The sequence below is a fragment of the Trachinotus anak genome, unplaced genomic scaffold (assembly GCF_046630095.1).
Source record: "Trachinotus anak isolate AG129_WGS33_773 ecotype Australia unplaced genomic scaffold, CSIRO_AGI_Tana_v1 ptg000011l, whole genome shotgun sequence".
In the NCBI taxonomy this organism is placed as follows: Eukaryota; Metazoa; Chordata; class Actinopteri; order Carangiformes; family Carangidae; genus Trachinotus; species Trachinotus anak.
The window spans coordinates 2811541-2832890 of record NW_027273862.1 but is presented as its reverse complement, the minus strand read 5'-3'; the positions used below and the strand labels follow the sequence as shown (position 1 = coordinate 2832890).

The following is a 21350-nucleotide window of genomic DNA, read 5'->3' as shown; positions in this document are numbered from 1 at the left end:
TAAACTAACTTAACTAAATTAATTTGGAGGTTAAACCCCAAAGTGAGTTTCTTAGGTCAAAGCTGAACCTGATTATTGTCTATGAGCTCTGATGTAAACAAACACTTTTATACAGCAATGATTTCCCCGGTCACCGTAGTTCTGTCTTTCAGATAAATCTACAGGGCCTTACCCTTCAGGACCATCATGAAACAAAACGAACATTTCCAAAACAACCCATTTTTATTTATTTTATCTTTTTTACAGTTAACTATTCCTTTAGGTGAACAGTTCCTTTAGACAAAGTAAGACAGGTTTTCCAGTGGTTTGGCTTAAGTAGAAAAGTCACACACACCACACAAAGGATTTATTTGCTTGGACACCTAATGCACAAATCCATCTGATATACAAACATTATTAAAAGACATATTCACCAGCCATAATCGGGGATGAGCCTCCATCACATTCAGATATGAACAACACTGGAGTGCCAATATGTGATTGTTTATGAAAAGGGTAATATTGGCGCCATATATTGCAGTAGCCTGCCTATACTACAAACCGTATACCTCACTAATCACACAACGTACAAATAGATTGGTTTTTAAATATTAGATATAAAATAGAGCTGCAGAAGGGAGGGAAGTATTGTTAGTAGTGATTGGAAGTACTGTTCACCGCAAGTTGAGGCACATGAAAATAAAAGGCAGCACTATAACGATTATTAAATTATTTTCTCACTCACCCTCATGTCCTTGTGCACCACAGAGCTGATTAAATTGCATCCAGTTGCAGAGCATGTAAAGGGCAAAAGTTACCAAAAGTAGAACAAAACAGAAGTAGTAAAGCTTGCATGCCTATTAGATTTTGAGATAAAACAGTGAGCCACAATAACAGTGAGCATATAACATAAAGAACAAAGTAAAAGAAATGTGTTGTTGATGTTAAAGTGACACAGAGTTGGTTTCCCTGACCAGAATCTGAACTTGTCCTCTGTAAAACAACAAAAACAACAAGTTTTTGATTAAGTCAGATTAGCGAGGCACAAGGGAGCAGGAAATGCTATTCAACCTCAACCTAAAAACACAGCTTCAAGCACCCTCCCCTCACACGGATGCTCATATTGGATTGGTGCTTAATTACACCAGAAATCACACAAAATGGGCTGATTTACTCCCAAATCAAACGCGCTGTGAGGTGAATCCTGAAGGTCTCATCCTGACATAAATGCATTACAGGTACAAGAGCTGCACTGGAAATGATAATGTGAGAGTTGAATGTAGTGTGTCTGTGGCATGACTTCAAGCTGAAAGTGTAGTTTAAAAGGGTTTTTACCATAATAGTTTCAGGATACACAGGGAGCTGGAGAGAAAAGAGAAGTGAAGGATGGGTTTAAGGGAACCCAGGCAAGAGAAGACGATAAAAAGAAATGGCAGCTGGCTACAAAGGGGGCTCTTGTACAACTTGAACTGCTTTTTCATTTATGAATGTCAAGTGGCATGAAAGAACGCACTACTATATCACCATCATTTTCATTTTGAACATATAACTATAGTGAGTGATTTTGTGTGTACGAGACAGTGTTCACCTTATTATTAAGCCTTGTTAAGCAATGCTTTCCATTGTGCCAGATCACATTCCCTACAGCTGGACACACACACCCACACACACCCACACACACACACACACACACACACACACACACACACACACACACACACACACACAGACAGACCTTCAGCTTCTCATTGAGATGTTGGTTTGCCGTTCCAAAGCCGCCCACTCATCCGCACTTTATCCTGCCGCGGGGCAGCTGTACCAAGCCGGCCCTGCTGTGTAGGCCAGAGAAGGTGTGTGACACTCACACACAAACACACACCGTTGCTGTGTACTATATCCAATCTCCAGCCGCTGGGGAAGAAGAGATTACATGGTTATAACACAGAGCTGGTGTAGTGTGTGTGTGTGTATGCATATATGCCATAATAATACCCATACCTAAAATGACCTCTTATGTTCTAGGTAAGACCAGAACATCGGATGTTGCCTTAAAACCATTTATTTTTACCTGCATGTAAATGCTGTTCATTAATTTGTGACGCCTTAAATTTCCACTAAGACATTTTGATATTAGAGCAGCCATCTTTGTTAACGGTTCAGGGTCAGTTTCTTCCCAGCTAAGATCTTCTTACACATGCTCATCCACGTTCCCAGTACAAAAGAGCAGCAGTTCAAAGAACAATATTTAGTTTCACTGAACAATACTGTACATATATTTTATTCATGAGCGTGGAGTAACCTTTTAAAATTAGCGATCACGATGTGTAACTCAAGGCACAAACAAACGCAGTTGTACCACCCTAACTGAGCTGCTTTTGTGTGCAAACACTTCTGATAATTGTCGGGATTTGTTTCACGGATTGTGTTGGTGTTTCTGAAAACAGTTATTTTGATTGCTGTGTATACAGCGTGCTGTAAAAACAGCATAACAGAATGCAAATAGGCAGCCAACCCCTTACAGCTAACTGTATTTGCATACTAATTTCTAATTTCAACTACTAGCGCTTAAGAATAGCTAATAGGCATTTACAGCTAATAACAACACAGGCATGTGCTTAAAATATCAAATGAATATTCAGTTGTTTGTATGAAGCTGCTTCTCCACCACAAGGCTTACACCAGCATTATAATATGCATGAGTGATTGTCCCTCTGTAAACAGAGAAGGTGAACTTTTTTCTTTTTATTTGTCCATAAAAGCTGCAGACCTGGAAGGAGACCTCTGTTATTAACATGGGGAACATGTCCATGTTTGTGTAAGGATAAGATTTAGCTGAGGAAAATGTAATCTGCATCACTCTCTCTGGGTATTTGTGGCGCAAAAGTTTCCAGTGACCACTTCTTGCTTCCCTTTTTGACAAGTATGGCAGTGTCCTAGCTGCCCTCCACCTGCCGGGCTGGCATTTACTCTGACATTATAATTACCACCTATAGTGCACGGATGAGTGTGCTATGATTGCACCAGCACTACAAAATACACCCAGGACTTAAAAATATACCATTACATAAGCTCGTGTTCTATACATTGCACACAGGACAAACTCTGTGTTTAATATGCATCTTGTTTTTGTTACGCATTTCTCTTTTTCTTCTTGTTTTTAATATGTGTCCCTGTGTCTTTTTTTAACGTGTTCTGTCACACCCTCCTGACCGGTGGAGAACAGTATCTCGCTCCTATGTATGGAAGTGACAAATAGATCTGATTCTTATTCTGTGGGTGTTTCCCAGTGGTAACCTGATCTGGAATATACTTACAGTATATCTCTTTTACAATCAATTAGAATTATTGTGTGGAAGAAAGATTATGCCACCATTCGGTCATGTCAGATTTACCATACACATGATTTGCAGACTGCATTCTTTCTAAGTGGTAATTACTCTGTCCTCTGACATGTGCGTATGAGTATGGCATTACAAAGAACAACATGCCTCCACCAACCAGCCAAGCTGCAGGAAATATTGTCACAATCTCTCCCCCCTGAGTAAGGGTTGGGGGAATAATGTCCAGAAGTGTTTTTGCAGAACATTATGATGTCAAGTTATGATGTGAAGTTGACCCTTGGCTATTTGGATATAGTATGTGATCACTTTATCTTTTTATCTTAGTAAGCATTGGTGTTAAATTGTGTCATAATTAGTGTATGAATTTGTGAGCTATGGCCAAAAATGTGTTTTGTGAGTTTACAGTGACCTTTGACCACCAAAATGTAATAAGTTCATCTTTAAGTCCAAGTGAATGTTTGTGCTAGATTTGGTTGATTTGAAATTGATCTAAGCTAAATAATATAAATACATCTGGAAATGTTGGCCCCAGTGAAACACATGATTTCCCACAGGCTGCACGTTTACCTCTACAGTATGGCACAAGATTTCAGATGAAAGATTTCTCCACATTAAATTGATTTTTTTTTTTCTTTTGGCAAATCTTGGGTAATTTAGTTGACTGCTCTTGGCACAGCCTTTCGACCTACCTTAAAGGACTATTTTAATATTCTGAGAAATACACTTATTTGTTGTACAACGTCTTGACAGCTGCAATGAATTTTCTGGAGACTTGTCATCACTGGTAGGTTGCCTGGCAACCAGGGGGCTGCCAGGAGCCTCCAGGAAATTACCAGCCAAGAAATTGTTAAGTAAATAAATTATACACACACACACACACATATATATGTATATATGTGTGTATGTGTGTGTGTGTGTATGTGTATATATATATATATATATATACACACACACACACACACACACACACACACACACACACACATACATATATATATATATATATATATACGTTAATTAGTTCATTTGAGTGGTGCCTGTAGGTAGCGCATTGTCCCTGCTTCCTGTCTTTATGCTACGCTAAGCTAATCAGTTGCAGGTTCTGTTGTATCTACAGGTTCCCTGGGTGTTTTTGAATAAACTGAACATAGAAAAGAAAAGGGCATCATGTTGGCATTCCTCCAAGTCTGACTTTTTTTATCAAGAAGCTACTCCTGGTGCCACACACCTGATCAGCACTGCCACACTTGCCCTCAGTTGTATTAGTGAAACTGATTGTCACGGAAGCAATTTGTCTTCAGCGAGGTCAACAATAAATGACGAACATGGCTGAAAGCTACAGAGCTGCTCTCAGGTTCCTGAGCAAACACACAGGACCGTTCTCTCACATGTGCATGCAGAGACTACCAGCCAGAGGCCAGTGCTTGTCCAATCAATAGACAAATGAACAAGACAAATTCAATTTGTGTAATTACAACACCTTCCAGAGTGGAAAAAGTTTGCTGGCGGGGGGTCAGATAAGGACTCTCTGAAGGATATGTTTGTTTTTAACTCTTCTCTTGAACCAGAAAGAACATATTCTCAACATGTCAACATAGTCAGATATTTATTCATATGGTGTCACTATGAGAAAAGGACAACTGAGTGATGAATAAAGACCATAAATGGAAGAAAAAGGACCTAGCGAGCAGCAGCACAAATAAACACACAGATTCACTTTGGCGTTCTGTTCATTTTCCACAGAGCTGTTTTGTAGCAGTGCCCCCAACTTGGCTCTGCAATGGCTTTCAAATAGGAACTGCTGCTGGATGCGGAGTTCCAATATGCGTTGGCTGCGGGGCTGGCTAGCTAGCTGACAGATCGTTTATACAAGATGCTCTCTGCTCTGCACTTGCTGCATCACCTGCTGATTTGTACACAGGCTGACTTCTCTGTGGCATTAGTGTATATGTGGCTGCTTCTCTGTGTGTGTGGGTGGATGGGTGACGGGTGGGTATATGTGTGTAGCAGTGTGATTTGTAATGCTGTTTATGCAGTCCATATGCTCTCAGTTTGACTCCTGCGTATCCCCAGGCCGTCAGAAGAGGAGGACATTTTTTATACTTAAGAGCTCCAACTCTGTGGGAGTTCAAGCTCTCCTTGCACACAAAGCATACACACTTACTGTCTCTCTCTCTCTACCTCCCTCCCTTTTGTCTGTCTCAGAGTAGGAGGTCATGAATTACATATGAGTAGCAGATAAGAAGCCTGGTCATGTGGATGACCCCTTTAAGAGCAAAGTCTTGTCCTAACCCTGGTATACCCAGAGCATTTAAAAGTCATACTTGCCCCTATGAAGATGTAGCTTCCCATTTGGTCTGTCAGCCTCCTGCATCCCTTTCGTTCCTCTGTCTGTCTCTGTTTGTAAGTGTCTGTGTGGCTCTTTCACTGAGCTCAGTTCCATTTAACTTTCCCAAACATCAAATCAGAAGTCCATTAGTTATTATGCCAGTGATAGGGATAATAATCCTCACATTTGTATATGGTTTTAAGGCTGTAGGATTTCAATAACTACAGTTTTAATTGTTTCTACTTTGCAGTTTAAAGTAACTCTACAAATGATAAGTGATGTAGAAATCAATCCATTCTCTTCTCCTGCTCCGGAGGCGTTCCCACATGAATTGGACAAGAGGGACAAATCCTGGAGAGAGCTGCTGTATCGCAGTGAAAACTATAGATTTATTTAGATTTCCCTCAGTTACTTGGTTGTTCATTTGTTGTGCTCCTACATCTGTTAAGTTGGTGTTTGTTAGGGCCACTTTACTTTGAATATTTGTTGGGTTATCTTAGAAAAAAAAAGATCTAATGTTGTTTTATGAAAAGGAAAATATGTACTCATCATTCATGCATAATAATGCAGGTGATGCGTATTTTATTTCTGTTTATAAGCAGCTTTCTGTTAATCACACAATATGTCTTATATGGGAATTACACAAATGGAATGAGAAATGTGTAGTGTTGACGAGGGAGTAACAAAACAAACCAAACAAAAACACACAAGAAGAAATATAAACTACTTCAACTTAACCAGTCACACCAGGCTGTGTGTTTTTACACTCATTGTTGGTTTCAGCCTCACCGGGGTTCTCTCACAGGTTATCTTTTAATGGTCCCATATTTTACACTTTTCCAGTGTTGATATCCATAAGAAAATATATGAGTTTAAGAACCAAAAACTATCCCAATGTAGTTTTACATCTTACTGACTGTTTTCTGAGTGATTAAAAAATATATATAGCAGATTTCAGGTAAACACAAACCAAATCCTGCAAGGTTGGATGTCCTGGCAAATCATTTTGAGGCTCAGTTTCTCAGTTTCTGAATATTATATATATAATATAATAATTCTGTGTGCATTTCTCTGTGGACCTTTGATTCTTTCACAATAATAATATAGAACCTAGACCTGCTTTATAATCAAAAAACACCTGGATATCTCCCTTTAGACTGTATGGGACCTTTAACGTAAAATAGTTTTTTCCCCTTCCCTCTTTGTACCTCCAATCAAGAGCTTTTAATTTGGCCAGATCTTTTATTTAGTGCAACCTGCATCCTGCATTGCCCACACTTTTTTTTCTTTTTGAATTGTTTAATGGTTTAAAGATATCTCTATGATTATGACTGACAGACATGATCTGTCTGGTTTCTACATCTCATAGTTTCTGGTAAAATTCTGCGCCCCTGTTTCATTGCAGATTGTGGGAATCATTCTTTATGAATAATTCAAGCTCATATATTCCTCGTTTGAAACAAAAATAAATATTTGAACTTACACAGCTTTAATTGCTGCAAGTCTGTTTAGCACATTTACAAAAATAATAAAAAAAAAAGAATGAATCAAGTGAATCAAGGACATGATTCACACTCATTTGATGAAGCTGGAGCACTGGAGCATATCCCATTCATTATTTCTTTGCTTCCTCCATCTGCTTTCTGTTTGTCCCCTCTTGTTCTCATGTTCTTCTCTCATCATCACCCTCTGATTCTCCCTTTTTGTTTTGCTTGCACTGTTCATCTGTCATTTATTTCCCCTCAGTGTCCATCATCCCACCTGTCATCTGCCTGTCACCTTGTTTTCTTCCTGCATCACTCTTGACTCTCACAACTCCTTGTCGCTCGCCCCTCACTTCATATCCCCCCCCCCCCCCGCCGCCGAAGTCTGTATCCATCTCCTGGGATAATGTCACGTCAATCTTGACAAGAACGCTCCTTAGCCGCACCAGATGATCACTTGGCCAGTCTGCCTTTTAACTGGGTCGTGGGTGTCCGTCTGTGCCTACACCCAGCATACACATGCCCGTATGCATTCACCAGGTATGCACATCTTTGAAAAGGTCTTTTTTGTCAGGCATATGCAGGTGTCCTTTGCGGCCTTGAGCTTATACTGCCAGCTCTGACATATCTGGCTGTGTAAAAGGAGGGTTGGGGGTGATAGCGTTAGCGCACAGTGAAGAAATTCCCCAGAGAGTGAGGGGGCGAGGGGCAGCCTGAAGAATAGAAATCGAGAGACTGAGATGAGTGAGATAGAGAAGAAAAAATGTGAAGGGTCCCTGGCGGGGCAGTAAATGAGAGAAGGGAATGAATAAGGTGACCAAGACTTGGGGAGAGTGTGGTAGAGTCTAAAGATGACAACGGATGAGTTAAACAAAGGAGTGAGGTTTTTGGATTGAACTGATATATTGAATTTACTCTGTTCTTCCTGGTCAATTGTCTGGCCTCTGCCAATATATTAAAATTAATTGGTTCATTCCTGAAGTGCAGCAGCAACTCATTTTGCAGCTGGAGCAGGCTAAACCAACTTGCAGGTAATTGAAGAAAAGTTGAAACGCAAAGTGAGGCTAACAGCAAACTTGCACTCCCTGTGGATTAAAAAATGACACAGCCAGGGCATTGGATTTTTTTTTTAAGGCATCTATATGAGAGGTAGCATAATAAAGTATGGGGCACTCATCACAAAGGCACATGTCAGCTTTGACAAGGCAATTAGAGAGGAGCAGCATCTCACCCACTCAACAACACCTAATTTATTCCCGCTCAAGGTGAAGATGCAGTAAGATCCATCACGTGAAATCATTTGAGAATGTGGTGATAATGCTACTGCACACAAACGCTAGGGATCAGCACGCCTAGATACATGACATGAGTAACCTTGGTAGAAAACAGTGGTTTCATAAAAGGCACAGTTAAAAAGCAGAATGTCAGTAGAAAGCGTTTGTGAATTATTTGAAAGCGGCATGATGTTAAAAAAAAAAAAAAAAAATGTCAGTTACGGTGAGAAACTAAATGAAAGGGAGAAACAAGGCGGGAGGTAAAAGAGAGACAGGAGATGAAAGAGCGTTGATAGACAGACTGACATTGCAAGAGATGCAGCAAGAGGGATGACGAAAGCTCTGCTGAAGCCAGACAAAGAGCAGGGAGAAAAGAATTTGATTTTTGTCAGCCTCTGTCTGACTTCCAACTTCTACTGACTCAAACTAAAGCAATAAGCCCCAAGAGGCTTTGGGTTACCGTGGTTTGAGAACAGCAACGGGGCGTCGTCAGGCACGACGCGGAGCAGATTATTAGTTATCTGGATATTGTCATTAATTGTGCAACGAATGAAGTAGTGTTCAGTTATGTTAGTGCTCCTCTTTACCTAAAGGGGTGGTGCTTAGCAAAAATCTCAACAAAATATGACATTTGGAAACAGTTTGTCTGGCACAGTGATACTGATGTAATGCAGCTTCAAAGGTGGCTCAGCCAATCACAGCTAATCTACGGGGTGACCCTGTGACCTAAGCACTGCAGTTTAAGAGAACACATGCAATTAGACAAAACAAACTGATTCAGAAAACATTTTCAACCACTTGACAACACATGCAACACAAATACTCACAACTTCTAGGTGAATGATGAGGCGGACGCCCCTGTGGCTACAGGCTCCAGTCCGACCTGTGGCTCTATGCTGTGTGTCAGCCTCTCTCTCCCTGACTTACCTGTTGCTGTCGGAATTAACAACTTAAAAAAAGTGATGAACCTGCCTAGGACACACTTGCATTACAATACATATATCAGAATACATCCATGTGCACTTATTGCACAAGTCACAAATCAGTGAACAACAAGTGCGACCCAGCCAGGTTCAAAACTGGAAACACTGGAAGCACTTCCTTCGTGTTGTGAGGATTTGCAGCACGTGTGCTGTCAAATTCATGAAGATATTTCCCGAAGTTGCAGCCAATTTGAAAAATTAAGACAAAGTTCGAAGTTAACAAAATTCACCCTGGAGTTTTGGCTTCATTTTTTAAATTACTAAATGATAACTCTGGTATTTACAGTTTGCCGGACGAGGCGATAACAAAGTGCCAAATGGGAGCACTCGAAATGAGCAATGAGAACAAATGTTTTAGTGGAAACTGAATTCCTAATTCTGCAGTGGGCGGCGTGGGAAATGTAGCTGCAGGGGTGGCAGTGGGGAAAATTGGGAACAATGAGGTATTGGACATGAACTGTGACGGCCTATTATTATTTTTAATTGAATACAACTGGCAAGAGACATACGACAGTCGTCACATAAGACATAACTTCAAAACAACATTATTACTACATTTTCTGTGAAGTCGCTGCAGTCACAGTTGTAATTTTAACATTCCCTGAAATGAATGCAAATCATTCAGCTCAGCCTTTTTTTTTTTTTCACCAGAAGTTTACTTTTTGTCCTCACGGCCACAGACTGTGCACTAATGCAAAGGTGAAGCAATCAGCTGTATGTTAGGAAAGACTGCACAACACTAACATGACAGGCGATTTTAACAGTAACCTCTGACTGTGGCAAGTCATTTCATGGGCAATAAGAGCAACAGGAGGAAAAATAAAATAACTGCAGTTTTATCCCTTTAGATCTAATAAAAACAGACCCAGGAGAATAACTGAACAGTCTGTGGAAACCATTAGAGACCTAAAAATGGAGATCCGGTTTTATAAAGTCCAGAAACAGGCATTTTGAAAACTCTAAATAAAGACTACTGTTGCGTGAAGTAAGAAGTCAGGGCAATAAGATGCTTACTGTTCAGTGTGATGTGTCTGCATGAACTTTCATCCAGCATGCATGATGATGGATTGCCAGTGGTGGTTGGCAGACGTGCGTTCCCATAATTCTTTACATATGCACACAAGCAGCCTTAACCACTTCATTAACTTTTAATTTCCCATTTGAGTAAGTCAGAAAATAGAATGTAATAACTTTTGTCTGATGTTTGTTGACTGCCGTGAGATGTGAAGAAAAGAAGTACATCACAACAGGCTCTGTGCAGTAATCCTCATTAATGTTAATATACAGAGACAATATTAGCAGTTTACCACACTGTCAGTGTTTGCTCCATAATATATGCCACTTTAGGCACTTATTTCTTTGGCACGCAGCACTGTTAGTGATTTCAGTGCAGTTTCAGGGACTTGAATACCAGCAACGAATGCTGGTTGTCAACAAACCAAACTGTTGATGGCAGCTCCGAAAAATCCGCATTTCTTAAAACCTGCTGATTTCAAAGAAAGTAATCTCACCCCTCACCAGTCCTCCTTATTCTTTCCTTTCTCTCTCTCTCTCTCCACCTAGAGCTAATAGATGGGACCCCCACCTTGAAAATCAACCATGGCTCTGGCACAGTGGTGCTACAGTTGCCAGGCAACGTGAATGTGGCAGACAGGCGCTGGCATCGGCTGGATGTCCGCAGCAACAGCAAGGTGGGACGCTTCACCCATTTAACACCAACTGCCATTTAACACCGTTTAACAAATAAGCTTCAAGTAGATTCACACTGAGCAACACTGGAGAGTGAAAAACATTTTTTTTTTCTTTCAAATTCACACTTTCATCTGTAAAATCCAGAAATGTCTTCCTGTATCAAAATCATCTTTTGACGTCTGACTTTAATGTATAATGTCAAACAACTGCTCAGTTGTCATGCTCATATAAACATGTCACATAAGCTAAGACAGACCTCTTACTAATGCAGGAGAGGAAATGACATTGTGTTACTGCTTTCTGTTCTGCAAGTGATTATCTATGAGCTGTCCCCTGACCCTCAGGCACTCTACAGCTACTGTCTTGTAAATACCTCTTTGTCCTCTGAGACTGCCCATACTGTTGAAACAAATATCAAAAATGACACTACTACTAAATATGTTTGTGGCTGAGGCAAAAAAAGCAAATAAACCACTAAGTCAGTGTGGTTGCGGAGCTGAGCTAATCCAAAAAGGCTTCACAAAATGTGTTATGTCATTGTGAATCTACAGGTGAAAGCAAGGTGCTCGTGAAGTTGAAATGGTTAATTAAGACAAAGGGAAGCTGCTTTTTGTTATATATTTTACTCTGATATGTCCTAACACAATAAAGGCATTTCACCTGTATCCTTGGCTCTGTGTGAGTATGCTTGAAATCAGCTGAGCAGCTTCCCTTTGTCTTAATCCAAAAATGTGTGGAGCTGAGACTTCAGTGAATGCCGGTTTGTTGCAAGCATACGTTCACCCACCTGTCACTCAAATCAGCACACGCTCAATTATGCAGAACTTTAAGCCTCAATAAAATTCAAACGAGTGAGTTATATAATAATTCACCCCCTGTTACAGTTTCCATGAAGGGGAAAATTAGCAAAAGAGACTAAAACTGTTTTTTGTACCAGGCTGTAAACATGTTTGTTTCTGCTGTAAATTTGAGCCCTTTTAACATGAGAGTCTTGAGGACTGACTTTCTTTTGGAGCTAGCCTCAAGTGGCCATTCGAGAAACTGCAGTTTTGGCACTTCAGTGTTGGCTTTCATTTCTGAGATTGCCTCTTCGTATTTATCTCATTTACACAAGCACCACTTAGCTTTTGGCCATATCTTATTCACGATTCTAAGAGTACCACTCTGAGCCTTAGTGGAGACTGGTAGATAGAACAAATACATTCTCCCTGTTGCTTCAGTTCTGAATACCAGTGGCAAAGGGAACACGCTTGATCAGAGCTTTCTGGATAAGTTACATAACACCAACAAAAGTAAAGCAATAATTGTTTGCCAAACCACAAACTAAACAAACTTCAGTGCAAACAGTGATTCCTGTCAGTATGAACAATGAACACAACCTTATAGCTGGGCTTCCAAATGATTCCATCTCATGAACTCCAAATATCACTCATTTGTCCCCATGCAAGCCTACTTGACATGATTATTTCCCAGGGATACAAATGGGGAAGATGTTAAGATGTAATTTAGCAGTACAGAACTCTCTGCACTGTACAGTACAAAGGGAGGTAATAGTGGTGAGAGTGAGACGAATGATTGCAATGGCCCTCCTTCGACATTTTCTTTCCAGGATCATTTCTGCTGAATTAAATTAGAGCGAAATTAAGCTAATCTTCATTTCACCAAGGACCGCCTAGAGCTCTTCACCTCCAAGAACTCGCTCATAACCACCGCCGTATAGTTCTTGTCCCTCTTAAATATCAGGAAGACAGACAGTGATCCTATTTTTAGAGTCTTTGATATAAGCCAGCCTGAGATCTGCAAGCCTTACAGTCTCACTGAGCGTAAACTGGCTGCATATCGACATTGTTTTGGGGAAATCGACCCAACGTACATGAGGACTGCTTCAGTTCAGTAAAAGCACATCAGATTTTTGTCAAAAACTCTACTAAAATAAAAGTCTTTTCATATCCAGCACCATCAGAAGCCAATTTAATTAAAACCAAAACTTGAAAAACTACACTTGGGTCAATTAAGTTTGCCTCATGTAGCTGCTTACTCAAAGACCCTTAATGCCATCACCCTTTCAAAAAGCACAGTAGCAAGCTTAAGTGCAGGTGAGCCATTTCAAGTAAGGCCTGCCATCAGGAACGCTACCTTGCCACTAGGCTGGTATTGAAATGTGTGTGTGTGTATTTCGTGCCCTTTACCAAACTGTTTTATTCAGTAACACACAGTCATTATGACAAAAAAACTCACCAGTTCTGTTCATCTGTTTTTATTTGTTGGATTTCCTTTGAATGAAAGAAAGCGAGAGAGCATCAGGGTGAGCATGCAGGGACATGAGCACTCCTCTGTTAAGAATGAGAGCGGCCAGATGAATACATGAATGCACCGAGACTTTAACTCATACAACAGCATTACCCTGAATCGCTTGGATACAAGGATGCATTGAGAATTTTGTTATTACAACAGGGATTATGCTGCCTCAAAATGGTATTATTCTAAATCACATGTGAATCTATTCAGTCGTCCTGAATAGTCAGCTTATCTAACCTGGTTGTGAGATCAAAAGCAGCACGGACAGAGCTGCTGTCTGGAGATTTACTGTGTGATTCAGCAGTCAAGAACCTCACCATGAACAGTGTTTTGAACAGTGAACTGTACAGGGTAAGGACAACGTACAAAAATCGACTGCAGAAATAATAGACCAGCAGAAATGTTCTTCTAAAGGGAACATTTTCATTGATAAAATGTGTTAAGTGTTGATGTTTACAGTAAAGTAGGAGTCTGTTTTAAATCCAGCAAGCAACCACTTTTTTAAAATTTTTTTGGGGGGGCTTTTTGTGGCTTTATGATAGTACAGTGGAGACTGACTGGAAAGGGGGTAGAGAGAGAGAGGAATGACATGCAGGAAAGAGTCGGACCAGCTGGGAGTCGAATCGGCGACTGCCTGCTAAGAGCGCCTTGTGCTCACATGGTATGCTCCCTAGCCACTCGACTACCAGGCCACCCCCAAGCAACCACTTTTTTATGTGACATCACCAATCTAATTGATGCTACTGAGCTGCCACAGACCACCGACCAAAATGGTCACATGTGTTACTGTTTTTTGAGCATGTGGTCACATTCATGCCTGATCATTATTCATTAGGCTGTTTTGATGCCCCACATGTACTGAGTTGTAGTTGAAAGTAGTTTTTTCTTTCTGCCTGCACTCTCCTTGCCTGCACTTTCATCAGCTACACTCACGTCGTGGGGCACTGATGAAATGCATGAAACAAACCATTTAGCAATCCATTTACCGTGTTCCAAAGATGAAGCAGTCTGTAGCTGATTATTTTGAATAACTCAATGAGGAGAAAGAGGAGGAGGCAGAGGACAGGGAAAGTCAACAAGAGGTCCTGACTCAGACACAAGCCATGATGAGAGTGCAGGTGCGAACAGAGACACTGAACTAACTCAGCATGTGCTCTTGCAGCATGTTGTGTTCGTACCATAAGCAGTGTGGCCTGTCTGTACACAAACTTACTACACAAAGCTAAGAATGAAAAATATTCTTACATATGGCTCAATATGTTAATTAATCATGTCTAGCATTATCCGAGGTATAAAGACTGACAATAAAGATTTATTGTTCCAAAGCTGGAATATGTTAAAGGTCCCATATTTTCCACTTCCTCTCTCAGGTTTCTCTCTGGAGCTAAAGTAACAACAGGTTAGTCAGCCAATCAGAAGAGAGTCAGTTTCTGAATACAGGCTGTGTGCATTTCTCTGTGGACTGAGGCTTTGATACTTTCACAGTATTAATATAGAACCTAGACCTGATCTATAATCAAAACACACATGGACATCTACCTTTATACAATATGGGACCTTTAAGGTTAATGTCCTACACTCGTTTATAACTTTGAATATCTGACAGAGATATTGCAACTAAAACATCTTGGCCTGTTTTCACAAAGCATTTTATCTTCCAACCAAGAGTTCGCCTAAAAGTTTCTAACTAAAGGTTTTCTTCTTAATCCAATTCACAAAGCTGCTGAGACCAACTTTTTTCCAAGGAAAAGCGAAAACTCCTAAGCTAAGAGTGAGACGGTGATAAGGCTGACGTCAATTTTTGTTGATGAGCTTACTTGCAAAATCCACAGCGATTAGTTGATGAAAGGCTGGTCTTTACTTGAAAACGCATACACAACATTCCACAATAATAATAATAAAAAAAAGAAATACACAAATACAAATCAAATAATTACAGATTGCATGCTGTTTATAAAAGTAGTGCATTCTAAGTGGCTTTGTGAATTACTGTAATTAAAAAAAAATCTGAGTCTTAAAGTCAGAACTGACACGCCCATTATTTTTAGGAGTTGTTTTCAAGCTCCTAACTTGACGAGTGTGCCCAGGTTGTGTTCTGGCAACATGTGAAGCCCTTTGTCATAAATGTGAAAATGAAAAAAAAATTCATTAGTTCTGTGTATTGTTTCAGAACAGTACTCATGGCTGCAACTGTTTGCTAAAACACTGGCACATACACACATTTGTTATTTACCACCAGAGTAATTGTGATGAATGTGGTGCCAGTTTTTATATCAGGTAAGTGTGATGTGAGCTGCATGTGTGAGAACCTCATTTGTGTCTCACCTTTACTTTAACTTTATTGTCACCTTTGTTTTGTTTTGTTTATTACTGTAGCATTTGTGGTGCAGAACAATTGTTAAAGAGAGTTAAACAGTAGAGGAGATAAATGACTTTAGCTGATTAGGAATAGGTTCACCTGGCTTCTGCTGAACCATGGCCTGCTTAACCATGTCGCATGAAGAGGAGATTTAACACGCAGCAGTAAAGTAATGCACACTTATGAAAGAAATGTGAGAGAAGCAGGTACCACTAGAGATAAAATGGTACAAGAGCAACAGGAGGAACGATGGAGATAATTAGGGAGCTTAATTAATGCATATATGTTCTCTGATTAGTTCCATATAGCATGTGCTTGTTTGTGCGTTCTCTGCAGGAAGTACGTTTCACCCTGGATCGCTGCTCAGGGGCCGCAGTGATGGAAATGGAGGGTCTGGGCAGCTGGTTGACCACCCAGGACCACTCTTCCTGTGAAGTGACAGGCGTAACACCCAACACTGACAGGTACACACCGACACCTGAGTGCACAAATACGCACTTCTGTTTTTTGAAAGACAGGTGTGACATTATGTGTGGGGATACGTGGGAGAATGTATGTCAGGGTTACTCTGTATGTTTTTAATTGGGGCCAAACATGGCAGAGGAAAGAATTTTGATTTCCCAGACTTTACAAAAAACTAAGTGGACACACTTGACGTAAAAAGTGAGGGAACATCAAGTTATAGGGTGATCATCATTAAGAGGCTGTGGACAAATACGCAGCCTATATACTTACAAAATGAGAATAAGCTCATAGAATGTATAGACTTCTACTCTTGTACCACACTGTAAAACATATGCTGTACTCCATTCTTATCTGTCTACTTTCATGTTTTGTATTAAAAATTGATGACTGGAATATTGGTTCTTTTTGAATTTGGATGGTATTGTGATCTTCATCTTAAAGCTGCAACTTATCAATATTTTTGTATTAAAAAAGAATCAAATGACTAAGTGCAATATATAAGGGCTTACACATAATGACAAACACACAGACACACTAGTTTGTTTTTCTGTGTTAACCCTCTGAAGCCCACGGGGACATATACACTCCCAAATATCATGTTGTTTTAGGCCGTCATTACTCCACAATGGTTTGAGCTAGAGACATGCTGTGTGTGGGTCATTTACTTTGGTTGATACACTAATTTTCTTTTCTGTTTTATGGGCTACTATCCCCAATTATAGTGTACAAAAGTTTTAATTGAGTGACATATGTAATCAGCTGAGGTTGTGCTGATTCAGAATCTGTGAAGCACCTAGTGAAACTTTGAAAAATGACAACTTTGTAAGCCAAAATACAAAGGAATAAAAGAAAAACAAAAAACAGAAAAGCTGTTATGTGGGTCTCAGAGGGTTAAATGTTCAAAGGCTAATAACATTAAGCTGGTTAAAAGCTGCAGCAGTGGCTACAGAAATGTCACTAATTATGTGCTGCAGTTACATTTAGCTCAGATATGTCAACACTTTCATGTTGGATTTTCAAGTCGCACTAACAATTGTTTCCAAATGACAGGGATATGGTATTGCATGTAATAAGTGTATTATGAGCCCTGATTGTCAGCAGCACCTGTTTGCATATGTGTGTGTGTCCGTATCTTTGTGTTTTAGACACCTGAACATGAGCCAGGTTCTGCAGCTCGGCGGTGTCAACGAGGACATCCCCTACATCTACCCCCAGCTTCAGCATAAACACTTCACCGGCTGCATCCGCAACCTCATCGTGGACAGCAAGGTGACACACTTGTGGATGCAACAGTAACACACACACATGCATATAGCCACACAACCATTAGCACACCAGGACCCAAGCAAACTCAAACTCACACCTGCACTCTAGCTGATAAATGGATTAATAAGAAGTTCCAACATTCACAGCACCCGTGTGCGACATAAGAGATGTTTTTTATGCTTTTAACTGTAACCTCAAAGCATCTTCAAATACTACACATGTGCACTCCAAGGGTGAAATGGAATGAGAACCTTTCCACTCTTGCCCAATCTGACTTCAACTCAGGACTTTCAAGTAATCCTCTGTTGCTCTGCTGGAGGTGAAAAATTAAGGGCTCCATGCTCGACCATGACAATCGGAGCCCAACCCCAACAAAACCCACATCATTCCAGTATGAACACGGGCCTTGGGTATGATAGCCTTTTGTGAACCTGCTGTCTTCGAAAGCCTGAAATTTTGATTAAAATTTTATTTTCCGCTGCATCAAATAAGTTTGGCATCAAATAAACCTGTAACTAAGTGAGAAATTTTTCCACCACCATTCCAAAACTATGGAGTTTTGCCAGACATAACTGGTATTTAGACGTAAATGTCAGGGTCTTTTCAGACCGTATTCCCACTGATGCAGACTGGCTAAGATGTGGTTTCCCCGATTATCAAAAAATGATATGGGAGAATGACCAAGCACATTAGAAATTAAATGTTTGAAGGCTCTTTTAGAAGTAAGATTACTTGCTATCAGTGAACATGTCTTACTCTCATGTTTGCATCTGAAATGGGCTCTGCATTCAGATATACATTCAATCTGATCATTGCACTTTTGGAGGGGAACAGGGATTCTCATCTTTTATGACACTTTCGTAGGAGGTAACAGAAACTTTGACGGGTTGATTTTGCCTCAGTTGTGCTTGCAGCTGCATTGTACACTGCCACAGTGACAACTTCAAATTGGATACAAAAAATGAGCAGCTGCTGTTACTGTGGGAGCAGATCTTGCTGGACAAGTTCTTCAAATGTTCAAGAGGAGGATCTTGAATAAATGCATGCTCTTATTTTTGAAAAAAGCTGTTGAGAAGGACTTCATTTAAAGCTGAGTAACATTTTATCTAAAAAATATGTTAATGTGAAAACCAAGCAGAGCCTTGCATACAACCGCATTCCCTGGAATAGGAGACAGCATTAAGTGAATAGGGGCAAATGCAATTACATCTGTGCTAGAAATTCTCTCTCCTGATAACTATTCAACCACCGTCACTCAGGATATTTCCCCATACTGTGTACTAATCTGACATCACTGTTCTGTTTATTTAAATGTAAAAACTACAAACCTCCCACTGTGGATGTCATTGGGATCATTCCTGTACACATAAAGTAACATGAGGTTTTAACTACACAATGGAGACATGTATACATTAACATTTTATTGTGCCTCTGTACTGGCAACAGGCAGGGCTGGAGACATTGTGTTTTCAATTTGCCCACCCATCTCTTTCTAGTGAACGAACGTGATATCCCACTAACACCTTGAGGGAGTTTCATCAAGTTTGGTGCAAACATTCACTCGGACTCAAAGATGAACTGATGAGATTTTGGTGATCAAAGGTCAAAGATCAAAGTGACAGTGACCACACAAAATACAGTTTTGGCCTTGTGAACGTGTTACCTGGAGAACTCCTCAGTGGAATCCAATCAGATTTGGCAAAAAACATCCACTTGGACTCAAGGAAGAGCTGATTAGATTGTGGTGGTCAAAGGTCAAAGGTGAAGCTCACTGTCACCTCACGAAACATGTGATACCTCAAGAGGGATCTTCAAATTTGTCTTCAAACATTCACTTGGACTCAAAGATGAACTGATTAGAATTTGGTGGTCAAAGTTCATTGTGATCTCACAAAACACGTTTTTGTCTGTAACTCATTGATTCATTTGTTAATTATAACACAATTTAACACAAATGTCTAATAGGATAAACTTATTTCCTGCATGGTTGGTTGAGGCATACAACCAGGAGGTGCTAATTCTAGTTTGCCTGTACAGTTTGAAATTACAGTATATTCTGGACAATTTATAAAATTATGTTTTGAGCAACACAACAGTGACAAAGAAACAGTAAGTTATACAAATCAATGTTAGGAGCAGTCTGGGTTACGGTCTCATGAAAGAAAATAGTCGTGGCTAAAGGAAGCAAACTGAAGGCTGGCTGGCAGTGGGTTATCTGGTGCTTACCTTGGGTCAGTGTCAGTGGTCAGTTCAAGCAGCAGTAGACAGCCCTGGAAAAAAAGAAACAAATCTGGGAATAGTCAGTTCAGCAAACAATAATTAGGCAAAGACAACTGCTCAAAGACGTGAACCACACAACGCTGGTACACACTAGCATTTAATACACCTAGGCCTGTTCACTGATAAGCACTTCTGCCTAACAACAGCACTAGTAATCAACCTAATGGTCACTTCTCGCCAGTACTTATTGAATATAATGAAGTCACTATTTACATATTGCACACACATATTGGTCTGTTTACAATTTTAACAACATTCTGTTGTAATGTGACCAGTTTTCAGTAAACCGACTTTTTCAATTTGACTGAAATCACCTGTTGGTCACTAGAGTGCTAAAAAAGTGGTTTATCTATACTTATGACAGTAACGCCGACAGTGCAAGTGCCTCTTATACATACATGAGCATATGACAAATCTCCATCAAAATATCTGTCAGAGGCTGTTGCGTGTAAGGAGCCACAGGGCCTCTGGGGGCATTGAGTGTGGCTTTTAGAAGTGTAATCTTGTTACCTCCATAAACACAATTTATCTGTATTCATTCAGTAGACCCTTAAAGCTCTATTAAGATGTTAAATCTCAAGAGTGAGGATATAAAAGGATATAAGTTTCTCCTGCTGCAGTGCTAGAGGCTCATAGTTGATGTGGTGTACCTTAGCTGGAGACATAGCGGGAGGCTGCACAAATGTTGTGTGCTAATAAGAAATCTGCATGATGCGAGTGGGCGGACATGCAGATAATAAATCTCCACAGAGCAAGCAACAGTAGGCATACTGATGATTAATAATGGTGATGGACATGTTCCGGCATTGTGTTTTTTTTTTTTTCTCTCTTATTTTTTTCCAATGCTGTTGTTTTTATTATCACAGAAAGTGCTAATGTGTCACATTTGTTGCCATGGCAACATCATCTGCTTCATTTGAGGTGTGAGTGCACGTGATGTGGTAAAGGTATTTGGCACTGATGGATGTACATGCTGTAAATAGACACTGTATGTGCCTTTGTGTCCTTGTGTCTCATTGTATATCTTCATATTTGTCTGTGAGTCTGTATGTTTTATATTTCTTGATCCTGTGATCTTGTGTTTAGCTGTGTCTTCTGTGAGTGTGTCTGTATGTGTGTTTTCTGTGGGAATCTGTATGTTTTACATTTGCATTCTTCTGTTTTGGAGCCACGCAGAGATACAGCATGGCAGCAACATGCCAGCTGCATTAAACCGATTCAAGTGAGATGCCTGGTGTGAAGAGTTTGTGGTGTGTGTGTGGATAAAGAAGAGACTAAACAGACTGGTCTCAGAGCTGGAGTGAACAGGAGGCCCTGGCCAGGAAAAGGAATTTTATAATTGTGTTTCTATTCTGGAGTTGGGTCTCTCCCCTCTGGCTGTCATTCACTATTGTCTGTTTTCAGCTCTCTCCATCCTTGTCCAGTCATTATTCTGCTTGTCTTTTTTCCTTCAGCTCTCAGTCTAACATTACTGCTTTAAGTTTTCCTGTGGTTTTGACACCACTGTCACTTCATTTTTAAGCGTAGAGGTTTGCAGTTACAGGGATTGGACTCATGTTTTTTGCAATGTTTCTCAGCAAAAACTTTGTCCCATAACAAA

The 21350-nt window shown here is 40.2% G+C and overlaps 1 protein-coding gene across 1 annotated transcript in view; it reads left to right on the top strand.

The window, feature by feature from the left end:
• Positions 1-21350, top strand: part of LOC139627414 (neural-cadherin) — a 245134-nt gene that overhangs the window by 158213 nt on the left and 65571 nt on the right. Inside the window, exons 27-29 of the mRNA XM_071488143.1 lie at positions 10954-11081; positions 16076-16203; positions 17350-17473. Of these exons, the coding sequence (XP_071344244.1) occupies positions 10954-11081; positions 16076-16203; positions 17350-17473 (380 nt within the window). The remainder of the gene's footprint in view (positions 1-10953; positions 11082-16075; positions 16204-17349; positions 17474-21350) is intronic.